The sequence below is a fragment of the Pleurodeles waltl genome, chromosome 3_2, assembly GCF_031143425.1.
Source record: "Pleurodeles waltl isolate 20211129_DDA chromosome 3_2, aPleWal1.hap1.20221129, whole genome shotgun sequence".
Lineage (NCBI taxonomy): Eukaryota > Metazoa > Chordata > Amphibia > Caudata > Salamandridae > Pleurodeles > Pleurodeles waltl.
In genome coordinates, this window is record NC_090441.1 from 32,412,722 (window position 1) to 32,428,903 (window position 16,182).

The following is a 16,182-nucleotide window of genomic DNA, read 5'->3' on the forward strand; positions in this document are numbered from 1 at the left end:
GGCCCTGAGCTGCTGGTGTGGTGACTTTGGGGTTGCTCTGAACCCCCAACGGTGGGCTACCTTGGACCAAGAACTGAACCCTGTAAGTGTCTTACTTACCTGGTAAAACTAACAAAAACTTACCTCCCCCAGGAACTGTGAAAATTGCACTGTGTCCACTTTTAAAGTAGCTATTTGTCAATAACTTGAAAAGTATACATGCAATTGAAATGATTCAAAGTTCCTAATGTACTTACCTGCAATACCTTTCAAACAAGATATTACATGTTAAATTTGAACCTGTGGTTCTTAAAATAAACTAAGAAAAGATTTTTTCTATAACAAAACCTATTGGCTGGATTTGTCTCTGAGTGTGTGTACCTCATTTATTGTCTATGTGTATGTACAACAAATGCTTAACACTACTCCTTGGATAAGCCTACTGCTCGACCACACTACCACAAAATAGAGCATTAGTATTATCTCTTTTTACCACTATTTTACCTCTAAGGGGAACCCTTGGACTCTGTGCATGCTATTCCTTACTTTGAAATAGCACATACAGAGCCAACTTCCTACATTGGTGGATCAGCGGTGGGGTACAAGACTTTGCATTTGCTGGACTACTCAGCCAATACCTGATCACACGACAAATTCCAAAATTGTCATTAGAAATTGATTTTTGCAATTTGAAAAGTTTTCTAAATTCTTAAAAGACCTGCTAGGGCCTTGTGTTAGATCCATGGTTAGCATTTCTTTTAGAGTTTAAAAGTTTGTAAAAGTTTGAATTAGATTCTAGAACCAGTTGTAGATTCTTAAAAAGTATTCCAACTTTTAGAAGCAAAATGTCTAGCACAGATGTGACTGTGGTGGAACTCGACACCACACCTTACCTCCATCTTAAGATGAGGGAGCTAAGGTCACTCTGTAAAATAAAGAAAATAACAATGGGCCCCAAACCTACCAAAATACAGCTCCAGGAGCTCTTGGCAGAGTTTGAAAAGGCCAACCCCTCTGAGGGTGGCAACTCAGAGGAAGAGGATAGTGACTTGGAGGAAAATTCCCCCCTACCAGTCCTATCTAGGGAGAACAGGGTCTCTCAAACCCTGACTCCAAAAATAATAGTCAGAGATGCTGGTTCCCTCACAGGAGAGACCAACACCTCTGAAATCACTGAGGATAACTCCAGTGAAGAGGACATCCAGTTAGCCAGGATGGCCAAAAGATTGGCTTTGGAAAGACAGATCCTAGCCATAGAGAGGGAAAGACAAGAGATGGGCCTAGGACCCATCAATGGTGGCAGCAACATAAATAGGGTCAGAGATTCTCCTGACATGTTGAAAATCCCTAAAGGGATTGTAACTAAATATGAAGATGGTGATGACATCACCAAATGGTTCACAGCTTTTGAGAGGGCTTGTGTAACCAGAAAAGTGAACAGATCTCACTGGGGTGCTCTCCATTGGGAAATGTTCACAGGAAAGTGTAGGGATAGACTCCTCACACTCTCTGGACAAGATGCAGAATCTTATGACCTCATGAAGGGTACCCTGATTGAGGGCTTTGGATTCTCCACTGAGGAGTATAGGATTAGATTCAGGGGGGCTCAAAAATCCTCGAGCCAGACCTGGGTTGACTTTGTAGACTACTCAGTAAAAACACTAGATGGTTGGATTCAAGGCAGTGGTGTAAGTAATTATGATGGGCTGTACAATTTATTTGTAAAAGAACACCTGTTAAGTAATTGTTTCAATGATAAACTGCATCAGCATCTGGTAGACCTAGGACCAATTTCTCCCCAAGAATTGGGAAAGAAGGCGGACCATTGGGTCAAGACTAGGGTGTCCAAAACTTCCACAGGGGGTGACCAAAAGAAAGGGGTCACAAAACCTCCCCAGGGGAAAGGTGGTGAGACAGCCCAAAATAAAAATAGTCAAGAGTCTTCTAAAGGCCCCCAAAAACCTGCACAGGAGGGTGGGCCCAGAGCCTCTTCACAAACCAATCCTGGGTACAAGGGTAAAAACTTTGATCCCAAAAAGGCCTGGTGTCGAAACTGTAGTCAGTCTGGACACCAAACTGGAGACAAGGCCTGTCCCAAGAAAAGTTCCACTCCAAACTCCAATCCAGGTAACACTGGAATGGCTAGTCTCCAAGTGGGATCAACAGTGTGCCCAGAGCAAATCAGGGTCCACACTGAAGCTACTCTAGTCTCTGAGGGTGGGGTGGATTTAGCCACACTAGCTGCCTGGCCCCCTAACATGCAAAAATACAGGCAGCAGCTCTTTATTAATGGGACAAGTGTAGAGGGCCTGAGGGATACAGGTGCCAGTGTCACCATGGTGACAGAAAAACTGGTTTCCCCTGGCCAATACCTGACTGGAAAAACTTATACAGTCACCAATGCTGACAATCAAACTAAAGCACATCCCATGGCAATGGTAACTTTAGAATGGGGAGGGGTCAATGGCCTGAAACAGGTGGTGGTCTCCTCAAACATCCCAGTAGACTGTCTGCTTGGAAATGACCTGGAGTCCTCAGCATGGGCTGAGGTAGAGCTAAAAACCCATGCAGCCATGCTGGGTATCCCTGAACTGGTGTGTGTAAAAACAAGAGCACAATGCAAGGCACAGGGTGAAAAAGTAGAGCTGGAGTCTGGAAAAATGGCCCAGCCTACCAAGAGAAAAGGAAAGTCAGTTGGGAAACCAACTGCAACACAGTCAGAAAAAGGGAACCTCTCTTCTCAGGAAGAAGTTCTGCCCTCTGAGGGAACTGAGCCTTTGGAACTTGAACCTTATCAGGTTGAGCTCTTAGGCCCAGGGGGACCCTCAAGGGAGGAGCTGTGTAAGGGACAAGAAACCTGTCCCTCTCTTGAAGGCCTTAGGCAGCAAGCTGCTGAAGAGTCCAAGGGCAAGAAAAATGGAACACATAGGGTCTATTGGGAAGATGGACTCCTGTACACTGAGGCCAGAGACCCCAAACCTGGTGCCACTAGGAGAGTGGTAGTGCCTCAGTCGTTCAGAGAGTTTATTCTGACCTTAACCCATGATATTCCCCTTGCTGGGCATTTGGGACAAACCAAGACGTGGGAGAGGTTAGTCAACCACTTCTACTGGCCCAATATGTCCCAGAAGGTTAAGGAGTTTTGCCTTTCCTGCCCCACCTGTCAATCCAGTGGTAAGACAGGTGGGCACCCAAAGGCCCCCCTCATTCCACTTCCAGTGGTGGGGGTCCCCTTTGAAAGAGTGGGTGTGGACATAGTTGGTCCACTGGAACCTCCCACAGCCTCAGGAAATATGTACATCCTAGTAGTAGTGGATCATGCTACTAGGTATCCTGAAGCTATTCCCCTTAGGTCGACTACTGCCCCTGCAGTAGCCAAGGCCCTCATTGGTATCTTTACCAGAGTGGGTTTCCCTAAGGAGGTGGTGTCTGACAGAGGTACCAACTTCATGTCAGCATACCTAAAACACATGTGGAATGAGTGTGGAGTGACTTACAAATTCACTACACCATACCATCCACAAACTAATGGCTTAGTTGAGAGATTCAACAAGACATTAAAAGGCATGATCATGGGGCTCCCAGAAAAGCTCAAAAGGAGATGGGATGTCCTCTTGCCATGTCTGCTTTTCGCTTACAGAGAGGTGCCACAGAAGGGAGTAGGATTCTCACCCTTTGAACTTCTGTTTGGTCACCCTGTAAGGGGACCACTTGCTCTTGTTAAAGAAGGCTGGGAGAGACCTCTTCATGAGCCTAAACAAGACATAGTGGACTATGTACTTGGCCTTCGCTCTAGAATGGCAGAGTACATGGAAAAGGCAACCAAAAACCTTGAGGCCAGCCAACAGCTCCAGAAGTTTTGGTATGACCAAAAGGCTGCACTGGTTGAGTTCCAACCAGGGCAGAAAGTCTGGGTTCTGGAGCCTGTGGCTCCCAGGGCACTCCAGGACAAATGGAGTGGCCCTTACCCAGTGCTAGAAAGGAAGAGTCAGGTCACCTACCTGGTGGACCTGGGCACAAGCAGGAGCCCCAAGAGGGTGATCCATGTGAACCGCCTTAAGCTCTTCCATGACAGGGCTGATGTAAATCTGTTGATGGTAACAGATGAGGATCAGGAGGCAGAGAGTGAACCTCTCCCTGATCTTCTGTCATCAGACCCAAAAGATGGCTCAGTAGATGGAGTGATCTACTCAGACACCCTCTCTGGCCAACAGCAAGCTGATTGTAGGAGAGTCCTACAACAGTTTCCTGAACTCTTCTCCTTAACCCCTGGTCAGACACACCTGTGTACCCATGATGTGGACACAGGAGACAGCATGCCTGTCAAGAACAAAATCTTTAGACAATCTGACCATGTTAAGGAAAGCATCAAGGTGGAAGTCCACAAGATGCTGGAATTGGGAGTAATTGAGCGCTCTGACAGCCCCTGGGCTAGCCCAGTGGTCTTAGTCCCCAAACCTCACATCAAAGATGGAAAGAAAGAGATGAGGTTTTGTGTGGACTACAGGGGGCTCAATTCTGTCACCAAGACAGATGCTCATCGAATTCCTAGAGCTGATGAGCTCATAGATAAATTAGGTGCTGCCAAATTCTTAAGTACCTTTGACTTGACAGCAGGGTACTGGCAAATAAAAATGGCACCTGGAGCAAAAGAGAAAACAGCATTCTCCACACCTGATGGGCATTATCAGTTTACTGTTATGCCCTTTGGTTTAAAGAATGCCCCTGCCACCTTCCAAAGGTTGGTGAATCAAGTCCTTGCTGGCTTGGAGTCCTTTAGCACAGCTTATCTTGATGATATTGCTGTCTTTAGCTCCACCTGGCAGGATCACCTGGTCCACCTGAAGAAGGTTTTGAAGGCTCTGCAATCTGCAGGCCTCTCTATCAAGGCATCCAAATGCCAGATAGGGCAGGGAACTGTGGTTTACTTGGGCCACCTTGTAGGTGGAGGCCAAGTTCAGCCACTCCAACCCAAGATCCAGACTATTCTGGACTGGGTAGCTCCAAAAACCCAGACTCAAGTCAGGGCATTCCTTGGCTTGACTGGGTATTACAGGAGGTTTGTGAAGGGATATGGATCCATTGTGACAGCCCTCACTGAACTCACCTCCAAGAAAATGCCCAAGAAAGTGAACTGGACTGTGGAATGCCAACAGGCCTTTGACACCCTGAAACAAGCAATGTGCTCAGCACCAGTTCTAAAAGCTCCAGATTATTCTAAGCAGTTCATTGTGCAGACAGATGCCTCTGAACATGGGATAGGGGCAGTTTTGTCCCAAACAAATGATGATGGCCTTGACCAGCCTGTTGCTTTCATTAGCAGGAGGTTACTCCCCAGGGAGCAGCGTTGGAGTGCCATTGAGAGGGAGGCCTTTGCTGTGGTTTGGTCCCTGAAGAAGCTGAGACCATACCTCTTTGGGACTCACTTCCTAGTTCAAACTGACCACAGACCTCTCAAATGGCTGATGCAAATGAAAGGTGAAAATCCTAAACTGTTGAGGTGGTCCATCTCCCTACAGGGAATGGACTTTATAGTGGAACACAGACCTGGGACTGCCCATGCCAATGCAGATGGCCTTTCCAGGTTCTTCCACTTAGAAAATGAAGACTCTCTTGGGAAAGGTTAGTCTCATCCTCTTTCGTTTGGGGGGGGGTTGTGTAAGGAAATACCTCCTTGGCATGGTTGCCCCCTGACTTTTTGCCTTTGCTGATGCTATGTTTACAATTGAAAGTGTGCTGAGGCCTGCTAACCAGGCCCCAGCACCAGTGTTCTTCCCTAACCTGTACTTTTGTATCCACAATTGGCAGACCCTGGCATCCAGATAAGTCCCTTGTAACTGGGTACTTCTGGTACCAAGGGCCCTGATGCCAAGGAAGGTCTCTAAGGGCTGCAGCATGTCTTATGCCACCCTGGAGACCTCTCACTCAGCACAGACACACTGCTTGCCAGCTTGTGTGTGCTAGTGAGGACAAAACGAGTAAGTCGACATGGCACTCCCCTCAGGGTGCCATGCCAGCCTCTCACTGCCTATGCAGTATAGGTAAGACACCCCTCTAGCAGGCCTTACAGCCCTAAGGCAGGGTGCACTATACCATAGATGAGGGTACCAGTGCATGAGCATGGTACCCCTACAGTGTCTAAACAAAACCTTAGACATTGTAAGTGCAGGGTAGCCATAAGAGTATATGGTCTGGGAGTCTGTCAAACACGAACTCCACAGCACCATAATGGCTACACTGAAAACTGGGAAGTTTGGTATCAAACTTCTCAGCACAATAAATGCACACTGATGCCAGTGTACATTTTATTGCAAAACACACCCCAGAGGGCACCTTAGAGGTGCCCCCTGAAACTTAACCGACTGTCTGTGTAGGCTGACTAGTTCCAGCAGCCTGCCACACTAGAGACATGTTGCTGGCCTCATGGGGAGAGTGCCTTTGTCACTCTGAGGCCAGTAACAAAGACTGCACTGGGTGGAGATGCTAACACCTCCCCCAGGCAGGAGCTGTGACACCTGGCGGTGAGCCTCAAAGGCTCACCCCTTTGTCACAGCCCAGCAGGGCACTCCAGCTTAGTGGAGTTGCCCGCCCCCTCCGGCCACGGCCCCCACTTTTGGCGGCAAGGCTGGAGGGAACAAAGAAAGCAACAAGGAGGAGTCACTGGCCAGTCAGGACAGCCCCTAAGGTGTCCTGAGCTGAGGTGACTCTAACTTTTAGAAATCCTCCATCTTGCAGATGGAGGATTCCCCCAATAGGGTTAGGATTGTGACCCCCTCCCCTTGGGAGGAGGCACAAAGAGGGTGTACCCACCCTCAGGGCTAGTAGCCATTGGCTACTAACCCCCCAGACCTAAACACGCCCTTAAATTTAGTATTTAAGGGCTACCCTGAACCCTAGAAAATTAGATTCCTGCAACTACAAGAAGAAGGACTGCCTAGCTGAAAAACCCCTGCAGAGGAAGACCAGAAGACGACAACTGCCTTGGCTCCAGAAACTCACCGGCCTGTCTCCTGCCTTCCAAAGATCCTGCTCCAGCGACGCCTTCCAAAGGGACCAGCGACCTCGACATCCTCTGAGGACTGGCCCTGATTCGAAAAGACAAGAAACTCCAGAGGACAGCGGACCTGCTCCAAGAAAGGCTGCAACTTTGTTTCCAGCAGCCTTGAAAGAACCCTGCAAGCTCCCCGCAAGAAGCGTGAGACTTGCAACACTGCACCCGGCGACCCCGACTCGGCTGGTGGAGAACCAACACCTCAGGGAGGACCCCCGGACTACTCTACGACTGTGAGTACCAAAACCTGTCCCCCCTGAGCCCCCACAGCGCCGCCTGCAGAGGGAATCCCGAGGCTTCCCCTGACCGCGACTCTCTGAAACCTAAGTCCCGACGCCTGGAAAAGACCCTGCACCCGCAGCCCCCAGGACCTGAAGGACCGGACTTTCACTGGAGAAGTGACCCCCAGGAGTCCCTCTCCCTTGCCCAAGTGGAGGTTTCCCTGAGGAAGCCCCCCCTTGCCTGCCTGCAGCGCTGAAGAGATCCGTTGATCTCTCATAGACTAACATTGCAAACCCGACGCTTGTTTCTACACTGCACCCGGCCGCCCCCGCGCTGCTGAGGGTGAAATTTCTGTGTGGGCTTGTGTCCCCCCCCGGTGCCCTACAAAACCCCCCTGGTCTGCCCTCCGAAGACGCGGGTACTTACCTGCAAGCAGACCGGAACCGGGGCACCCCCTTCTCTCCATTCTAGCCTATGCGTTTTGGGCACCACTTTGAACTCTGCACCTGACCGGCCCTGAGCTGCTGGTGTGGTGACTTTGGGGTTGCTCTGAACCCCCAACGGTGGGCTACCTTGGACCAAGAACTGAACCCTGTAAGTGTCTTACTTACCTGGTAAAACTAACAAAAACTTACCTCCCCCAGGAACTGTGAAAATTGCACTAAGTGTCCACTTTTAAAGTAGCTATTTGTCAATAACTTGAAAAGTATACATGCAATTGAAATGATTCAAAGTTCCTAATGTACTTACCTGCAATACCTTTCAAACAAGATATTACATGTTAAATTTGAACCTGTGGTTCTTAAAATAAACTAAGAAAAGATATTTTTTCTATAACAAAACCTATTGGCTGGATTTGTCTCTGAGTGTGTGTACCTCATTTATTGTCTATGTGTATGTACAACAAATGCTTAACACTACTCCTTGGATAAGCCTACTGCTCGACCACACTACCACAAAATAGAGCATTAGTATTATCTCTTTTTACCACTATTTTACCTCTAAGGGGAACCCTTGGACTCTGTGCATGCTATTCCTTACTTTGAAATAGCACATACAGAGCCAACTTCCTACATTACCCGACTGGCAATGTCGCCTCTACCAACTGCCAAGTAGATCTTTTTTTCACCTGGGAGTAGTTTGTGTTTTATGGGCCTTGTTTAAAAAAATATTCCAGTAGGCCTACTAGCCCTTTAATTATATGCAGGGCCACTGGAATTATGTGGCAGAAAGGACCAAAATATGCAGCAAGGTTGACCAATAAATGTGGCAAAGTCCAGTTTTGCATTTACAATGCCAATAGCTCCAACTCAAGTAAATGCGAGACCTACTGCATTGTAAATGCTTGTTCTGAATTGCTGCGTTTTCAGGTGTTCTTCTGCGCGATTTGACACCTGGTTGATCTCTGCCTCGCAGCACTTCTGATCGCAAGATTATTGTGTAATTTTCTGTCGCTATTTGCTGCACATTCAAAACCTAGTTGTAGCCACCGTCAGCAGTAGCTCTCCATGTACAGTATAGTTTTATATTGCATAGTAGCACTATACCTCTCTCTATGGCCTTTCTAGTTCGTTTTGGGACAATGATGCGTAGACTTCTCAGTGAAGCTTTCTTTGTCTTCAAACGCTTCACACCCACTGGCTGGAGTTGCGCTCTGACTCTACATATGCCAAACGTCCATTCTGCACTTCGACAGAGACACACATGGCATGCATGATCAGTCTGCATGGACCACGGCAAACTTTCTGCGACAGCCGTGTCGATCTTCGAGTTACGTATCCCCTATCTCGTTGCCAGTCGTAGAGTCTTTCCCAGCTTGGGCACCCGACAACGCCGCACATGGAGCTATGCATCACACGCGTGTAACCGCAAACAACATTCTAAACCTGCATTCACTTCACCACATTCTAACACTTACGCCACAGCTCTACTGAGTCTTTCAGGAGCAAAAAGGATCCATCATTCATACTCACCAGATACTACACCTGGCCTCTCTCAGGACTTTCATGCATGTTTAGGCAAGTACTAAATCTCCAATCATAATGCAGATAAGATAAGACTGACAGGTTCTGGATGGTATTTATGTCCTCTTTGTATTGTTAGGAGGTCCTGAGATGTGGGGTGCCTTATCATCCTGCCGTATGTCATCTCCAGTAGGTCTGCTGGCCCACCATTGTGGGGATATCAAAATAAGAGTCATTGGTGCCTATCGTCACTTGTTTAGCACTCATGATATCAGTGGGATCATGGGAAAAAGGTCTGCAAGTTTTCCTGACTAATATACCAATAGACTTGGCATGTTGTGTTTTTGTGTGTTGCGAACAGACCTATTTGTGATGTGCCCCATTCCTGGAAAACTTTACACACTACTGTTTTAGTTCCCATATTTTCAAAGCACTTGTTTGCCTTCGAAAGCTGCCTGCTTTTGTGTTTTCAACACAAGGTAGGTTTATTGCCACTAGGTTTGTGCTTCTCTATCAAGCCCACTTCCAAATGTTCTGGGATAATTTGGACAGCGGAAGGGAGTGTCCCTACTTACTTTTGAGGTACAACACTGCAGTTGTACCATTCACCTGGATTTGTACTGTCCTCTCTCGTGCCTCTTAAAAGCCTTTAGGGCCAGGAAGACTGTCTTTAATTCTAGCATATTTATATATTGCACTGCTTCTATCAGGTTCCATAGGTCCAACTCCTAGCTTCCCCATGTGTGCTCTCCACCTTGGGTGGGACACATCTGAAGTGATGGTCATCGAGGGAGGTGGTTGTTTGAAGGCTCTGTCTTTGCAATGTACTCTGCATTACACCATATTATATCTTTCTGAACTTTTCCTGTGACACCCACTAGATCTTCTAAATTTCTGGTTGCTTATGAACATTGGTTTTGGAGACATTCCTTGATTAGTCTCATATGAAAGGCTGCCCTGGAGTATAAGGGACATGTACAATGCCATCTTACCCACTAGTTTCATTATAGTCCTCACTGTCAGAACTTCACCCTTCTGATAAAGGTGAGTATGCTGAGTCAATGCCAGGAGCCTCGTTTGTACTAAGAGTGACTTGGACTCCCTTGAATTTAATCTTGCTCCCAGGGCTGCCTTTTCGCCATCTATAGGACTGAGGATGACCTTTCAAGGTTCAGAGAGAACCCAAATCTTTGAAGGTTTTCATCACAGTATCTAGGCTATTCTCACATTTTGAGAGTGACTTCGCATTTACCAGTCGATCGCCCAGAAGGGGTAGACATGAATCCACTACCTCTTCAAATGTGCTGCCACCACTGCAAGACACACACTGCTGATTTCATTTAAAAAAAGAAGTATCCTGAACTGATATGTACCAAGTCCACGACAAACCCAATGAACCTCTTGCATCCACTGTTCCTCAGCATGTGCAGTTAAACGTCTGAGATCTATGGTCAACATATATTCTCCCTTTGCAAGAGTGGGTTGATTTCTTCTAGAGGAGCTACTGTGAACATTTGAATTTTGATGAATCTGTCGTTCAAGATGGGACTCGGTGGCTTGTCTGTTTTTGGCACCAGAAAGTAAACTGAGTACTCCACACGGTTTATCTCTCCTTTTTTGTACCTTCTCTACTGCCTGCTTGTTTAAAATGTCTGACTTATTGTCCTAAGCAGATTGATCCTTACTTACTGGAGGATTTTGTTCTTGGCCTGACTTTTGGTGGACTTTGCACTTGTCTGCTGGTGTGTATAGATGGTGTGTGGGGTGCGCACCTCTCCCCTTGTGGGGATTATTTTGCTAGGTGTGGTTCCTCTGCATAATAATACCCCTCTGAACTGCAAGGACGTCATCTCTTTTGCTCTAATATCATCCTTTTTCATCCGTTGGAATGACTCGTCAATTGCGCTTACCAAAGAATATCTCTTGTGAAGGTCATGTTTATTACGGCGGACCTCGTTTAAACCCCAACACACGTAGCCAGGCATGTCTTCTTAGGGTGTGCCGCATCCAGAGCAGACTCCAGGCAGATATTACAGATTACAATTTGACCTGCTCCTCCACTTGGTCTTACACTTCTCTGTTCTTAAGGAGATTTTGAATCCCTTGAGGAAGTTGTTAAACTCTCCTTTCATTTTAGCAGCGCTTGTTTCTCGGTCTCGAGATGCTGATTTTTCTTCTTGATGTTGAGCCTTTTCAGTTTGGCGTCAACAGTGCCGACTATTGATCCTTGGCTGCCTTCTCCCTCCACTGTTCCAAATTCCCTTTCGGATTTGAGGCTGGCTTTGAGGGTTTTCCACCAATGATGTCTTTCAAATTTGACTTGTGGGGCTTCCTGTGCCTCAACCTCCTTTCGATCACCCATTCTTTCAGTGTTGCGGAAGCCTTCGATTCGAGGACTTTAAGCCCAAGGACCTCAGCTCAGACCCACTGCATGCCTTTGTGGTTACCGGGTGGCACTTCTTCTCCACTCCATTAGGCATCCTCTTTGATGTCTCCTATTTCAGCTTCAACAACAACCTCATCAGCGTCGGATGCTTGCCCTGTGCCACTTCAGTTTCCTTGAAGTGGTCATCACTGGACAGGTCTTTTAGGGAGGCCTGTTCATGCTGGGACTGTGCTGCGGTGTAGAGTGCCCGCCTTTGCTTCTTAGTAGTTTTCAAAGTCTTTGGTAGGAACTCTGCACAAACATCACACCCCTTCTAGCAGTGATCCTTTAACAGACCATGGTTACACACTTTGAAGCTGTCATTCCGGGGAAACTTGTCAGGGTACTGGGCAAAGCCTAAATAGAGTATGCCCCAATACTGATGCCTTCAACTCTTCGGTGGAGTATCCTCTGACCCACATAGTTGAGGTCCTTACAGTAAGAAATGAAAAGCCTGAAATCTAGTTTTGGATGTATGAATGTGGTATTTCTACAGTGCAAACCAAGGCAAAAGTTAGTGGAGCCCTGTGCTTGGTCAAAGTCCAGCATAAAGTCAACTAGTGATATGAGAGGTAGTTAATGCACTATGATGTAGTGTTCTTTAAAGAGGTACATCTTCAACTCTTCCCTAAATTGGAGCAGGGTTGGGGCAGTCCTAATGGATACAGGGATGTTGTCCTAGATCCTGAGTGCCCATAGGTGGAAAAGGCTTGCTGCCTTATTTTTTCATTGTTACATTTCTTACTCTGCCTAGTCTGTTTCCCTTGGTGTTTTTGCTTCCCTCAAGTATTAGGTCTTGGGTTATCTTTTAAGTCTTTTTGGCGCTTTTTCAGTGCTTTCTCGAAGAATCTAGCCGTCAATGCTTTCAGGGCTCCTGAGCTCTTGACTTTGTAGCTAAACCAATGGCAGAAAAAAGAATCTGGATATTGCGACCACGCACAAGGGCTTATGGGGTGCATGCCTGATGTGACAAGAGGGACGAGGAACCAAATGGTTGACGATGCCCATGAAAGAAAGGAAAAAAAACAAAAAGACTACATAGGGTGACTAGGTGACAGAATAATGCACAGCAGAACAATTCTTTCAGTTCCAAAACTACTCATACAGGCAAGTAATTATTTTGTTTTGTTGATACTACACTGCAGGTTGGGAATAAATCTGATGCAGGCAATAAAGGGCAGTAGTAGGGTCAGGACACGTACTGATACGGATGCCTGCATTCCACCACACAAAGATAAGGTGAAATGACACATTAATCTCTTAAGAAGCATGCTGTTTGCTCTTCTGAAACTGCGACTAACAATGTCTGCAGAAGTTTCACAAGTTGGATGGAGTCTCCAGAAAATATTAATGCTGCAAAAAATTCAAAACATGAGCCCAAGAAGCACCCTGCATTATTTCACTGAGAATAATGTGACATCCTCAAGATTGAGGTGGATATCCAGAAACAGTTTCACCAGTACTTGCATGATACCTTTATCTGTATAGAGGAACCGTAGGTGCCTGGATGGCAACTTAGGTCCAACTAGAACGAGAGTGCGAGACGCGCCATTTTTCTTGACCTTTCGGACTAAACCAGTCAGCCATTTAAGTAGGACTATCTCTTCTCATAGTGGGCTTGCCCAGTAGTAGACATTTTGCAAATACCTTCAGGCATCAGTCCAGACTGTAGTACCTTGTACAGGAAATCTTATATTTCTGATCTAGGCAAAGATATTTACAGCTTCAGATGAATAAGCTCATTGCAGGATCTGGAAAATTCACAAATCCTCTAAAATTATGAATATGTGTTTATACGCCAACTTCATTTTCAACATGTGATGTGGAAGGGTCAGTCAGATGTCTGAGGGTGCATGGAATCTGAGTAACTTTGCCCACACTATTTTGTCCTTTCTGAAGTAAAGGCTAAAATCTGACTTGCTCTACTCAAGCCCAGTGGGTCGCATCAGAGATTATCTGGACATGTGAATGCCCAGCTCTTCTAATATTTCAGATGGCAGCTGACTGAGACAGCTATAGAAGCCTTGAAGAAATCACGTCACATAACTGAGCCTAATCTACCCTTCTGCCTCTTACAGCTCATCCTGGCATAAGACCAACTATTCCTCATACTATCTGCAGTAAATACTATCATGTGACAGACTCCGTTCCCGAAAGGACCAGCAGTGCTTCTAAGTTGCCCCACGTGATGTGTGACACCTTAAGCTTGACTGGGCTCTTTTGCCAGCAGCATATGATTGTCTGGGACTTGTATGTATGTATGCGTATGGTAGGTATGTCTATAACATGAACCTACACAAAATATAGAGAAGCACTGCACATGGTCAAAGACAAGCTTAAAGTCAATGAGTAGCAAAAGAGAAAGATAGGTTATGGATGGTTAATGCACTGTGATGTAGTGTTCTTTAAAAAGGGGAATCTTCTACTCTTTACTAAACTGGAACAGCATCGGGGCTGTCCTGATGGATACATGGATAATGTTCCAGATCCTGGGTGCAAAGATGGAAAAAGGGCTGCTGTAGTTTTGTTCTTTTTTTTGTTGTTGTTTTTTTTTACCTTAGTGTGGACATGCACATTTTAACATGCCAAGCGTGGTTTACTAATAAGGTACAACTGGCTACAAGTTTAGCGCTTAACATAGGGCTAGTAAGCAAATATATAGATGATTGCACCTCACATCCACCAACTTTTCCGAGGCTGGTTAGAGAAAGAAAGTCATGCATGTAATAAAATAAAAATTATATATTTACAAGACAGGTCTGGCACATATGGACTAAATAAACATAAGAATTACTGAAATCAGATACACGTCAATTATAAAGATTGTATTCCTTCTCTGCAAAACAAAACCAAAAACACATGCAAAGTGAGAACCAGGTCAATATCGAAGTTTCCAGGCCTGTAGAAGTTCTAAAAGTTCCAGGGAGCACTGTGACTTTCAAATGAATTAACTTGTTACGTAGGTACAAGAAAAGATCAATACAAAGGTACTCAATATATCATACAGAAAGAACATTTCTTTCCTTCAGAAGCAGAATCACAAACCATATGGAAACAGTTCGTTCATGTGTTTGTTTAAGGATTGACCTCCAACCTTTAGACTACTCCTCAGAACCTTTTCCTCTACACAACTGCCCACGATTCACCAGACCTCTAGACTGAACGGATATGTAGGTACTAAAATTTTTTTTTTCTTAGCAGAGTTAAAATTTACTTTTTTGAGAACTCCAGGGGGAGTCTATTTTACGTTGCCAAGTACCCAATTGTCTGAGGTTATAGCTACTAGTTCCTTCCACCAGGGTACCAACATTATACAAATGATTTCAGTGTCCACCTTGATCGGTTGCTAGTGCTTACATATCTTCTCTACAATACATTATTATGCTGTAGCAGGAACCTCTATGTACACAAAGTATCCATTATCTCTACATTCAAACAGCAAAAGAATACATATCTAGATCCATTTTCATACATAATGGCTATATCCTAGTAAGACAGAATGAAGCTATCCTTGTTTTTTTCTTCTTATAAGCTCTAAAAAATATTTTTAACTCTTCTCACCTCCAACCCCTCAGATATGCTGCTGTTGGACACAGGAAGACAAGTGCTGGGCACTCCCGTCAATCTTACCTCCCACATCATTTAAGTTCAAATCAGCAAGTAGTAAGGTAATCACAACTCACAGCCCTTAACAACTAACATGTCAAATCTAGCAGTCCTTAGTGAAGAACTCTTAAAGTGATGATGGATTCACAAACCTCTCAGCATGTGAAGTAAGTCTTGGATAAATATATAACTGTGATATTTGAAGAACAGGACAGGATGAACTAACATTGGTGCAGTTATCGAGAGGACTACACTAGGAACAAAAGATGTTTCAGTTGTTCAGGCAGGGCTGCAAATTATGGTGCATGATGCTTAGTTTGTGCACTAGTGATCTCTTAAGTAACATTTTCAGTTTTCAGACATATGAATGAAGCTAATGTATGTGCAGAGGAGTTCAGTCATACTTTTGCTTCTTCATTTAGTACGTTTTGACAAATAAATAGTGCCAGGTGTCTCAGAAATTCAACACTGAATATGAGCAGTAAACAATAGTAGGAATTAAATATTTTTATTACTGTGGGTGCAGTCTGGAAGACCCGGAGCTGCTGCGAGTGTGGGAGGGAAGCATAGAGCGGCATCACAGCCATCTGGGGACTATCATCTGGTAAATGTTTCACAACATCCCTGCACGTTTTTGCCATGGCTTCAATCTCTTCTTGTCCTGTCAAAAATACCAGTATGTCCTGAGAAAATGGTGCTTCCTATAAAAGAAAAAAGGAAACAAATAACAGAGATAGTGAACAACCCTCTATCAGCTTTCGGTTTTGTAGGATGGCAACAGTACATTAAAAATGTCTCACACAAGCTGGAACAGTAATGATGCACAAGTTAAGCTCCCTACTTCCATTTATCACGTTCCTCTGCTTGTCTCCTCACTCTCTTCAGTCTAGCCCAAAACAATCATCTTCCTTCAGAAGAGAAGAAAAGGACTGGAA

The 16,182-nt window shown here is 45.4% G+C and overlaps 1 protein-coding gene across 2 annotated transcripts in view; it reads right to left on the reverse strand.

Moving 5' to 3' along the window:
• The window catches only part of DHX33 (DEAH-box helicase 33), a 200,802-nt gene that overhangs the window by 116,254 nt on the left and 68,366 nt on the right, over positions 1 to 16,182 (reverse strand). For both annotated transcript variants that reach the window (XM_069226675.1, XM_069226676.1), the window contains one exon: positions 15,763 to 15,948. In XM_069226675.1, the coding sequence (XP_069082776.1) occupies positions 15,763 to 15,948 (186 nt within the window). The remainder of the gene's footprint in view (positions 1 to 15,762; positions 15,949 to 16,182) is intronic.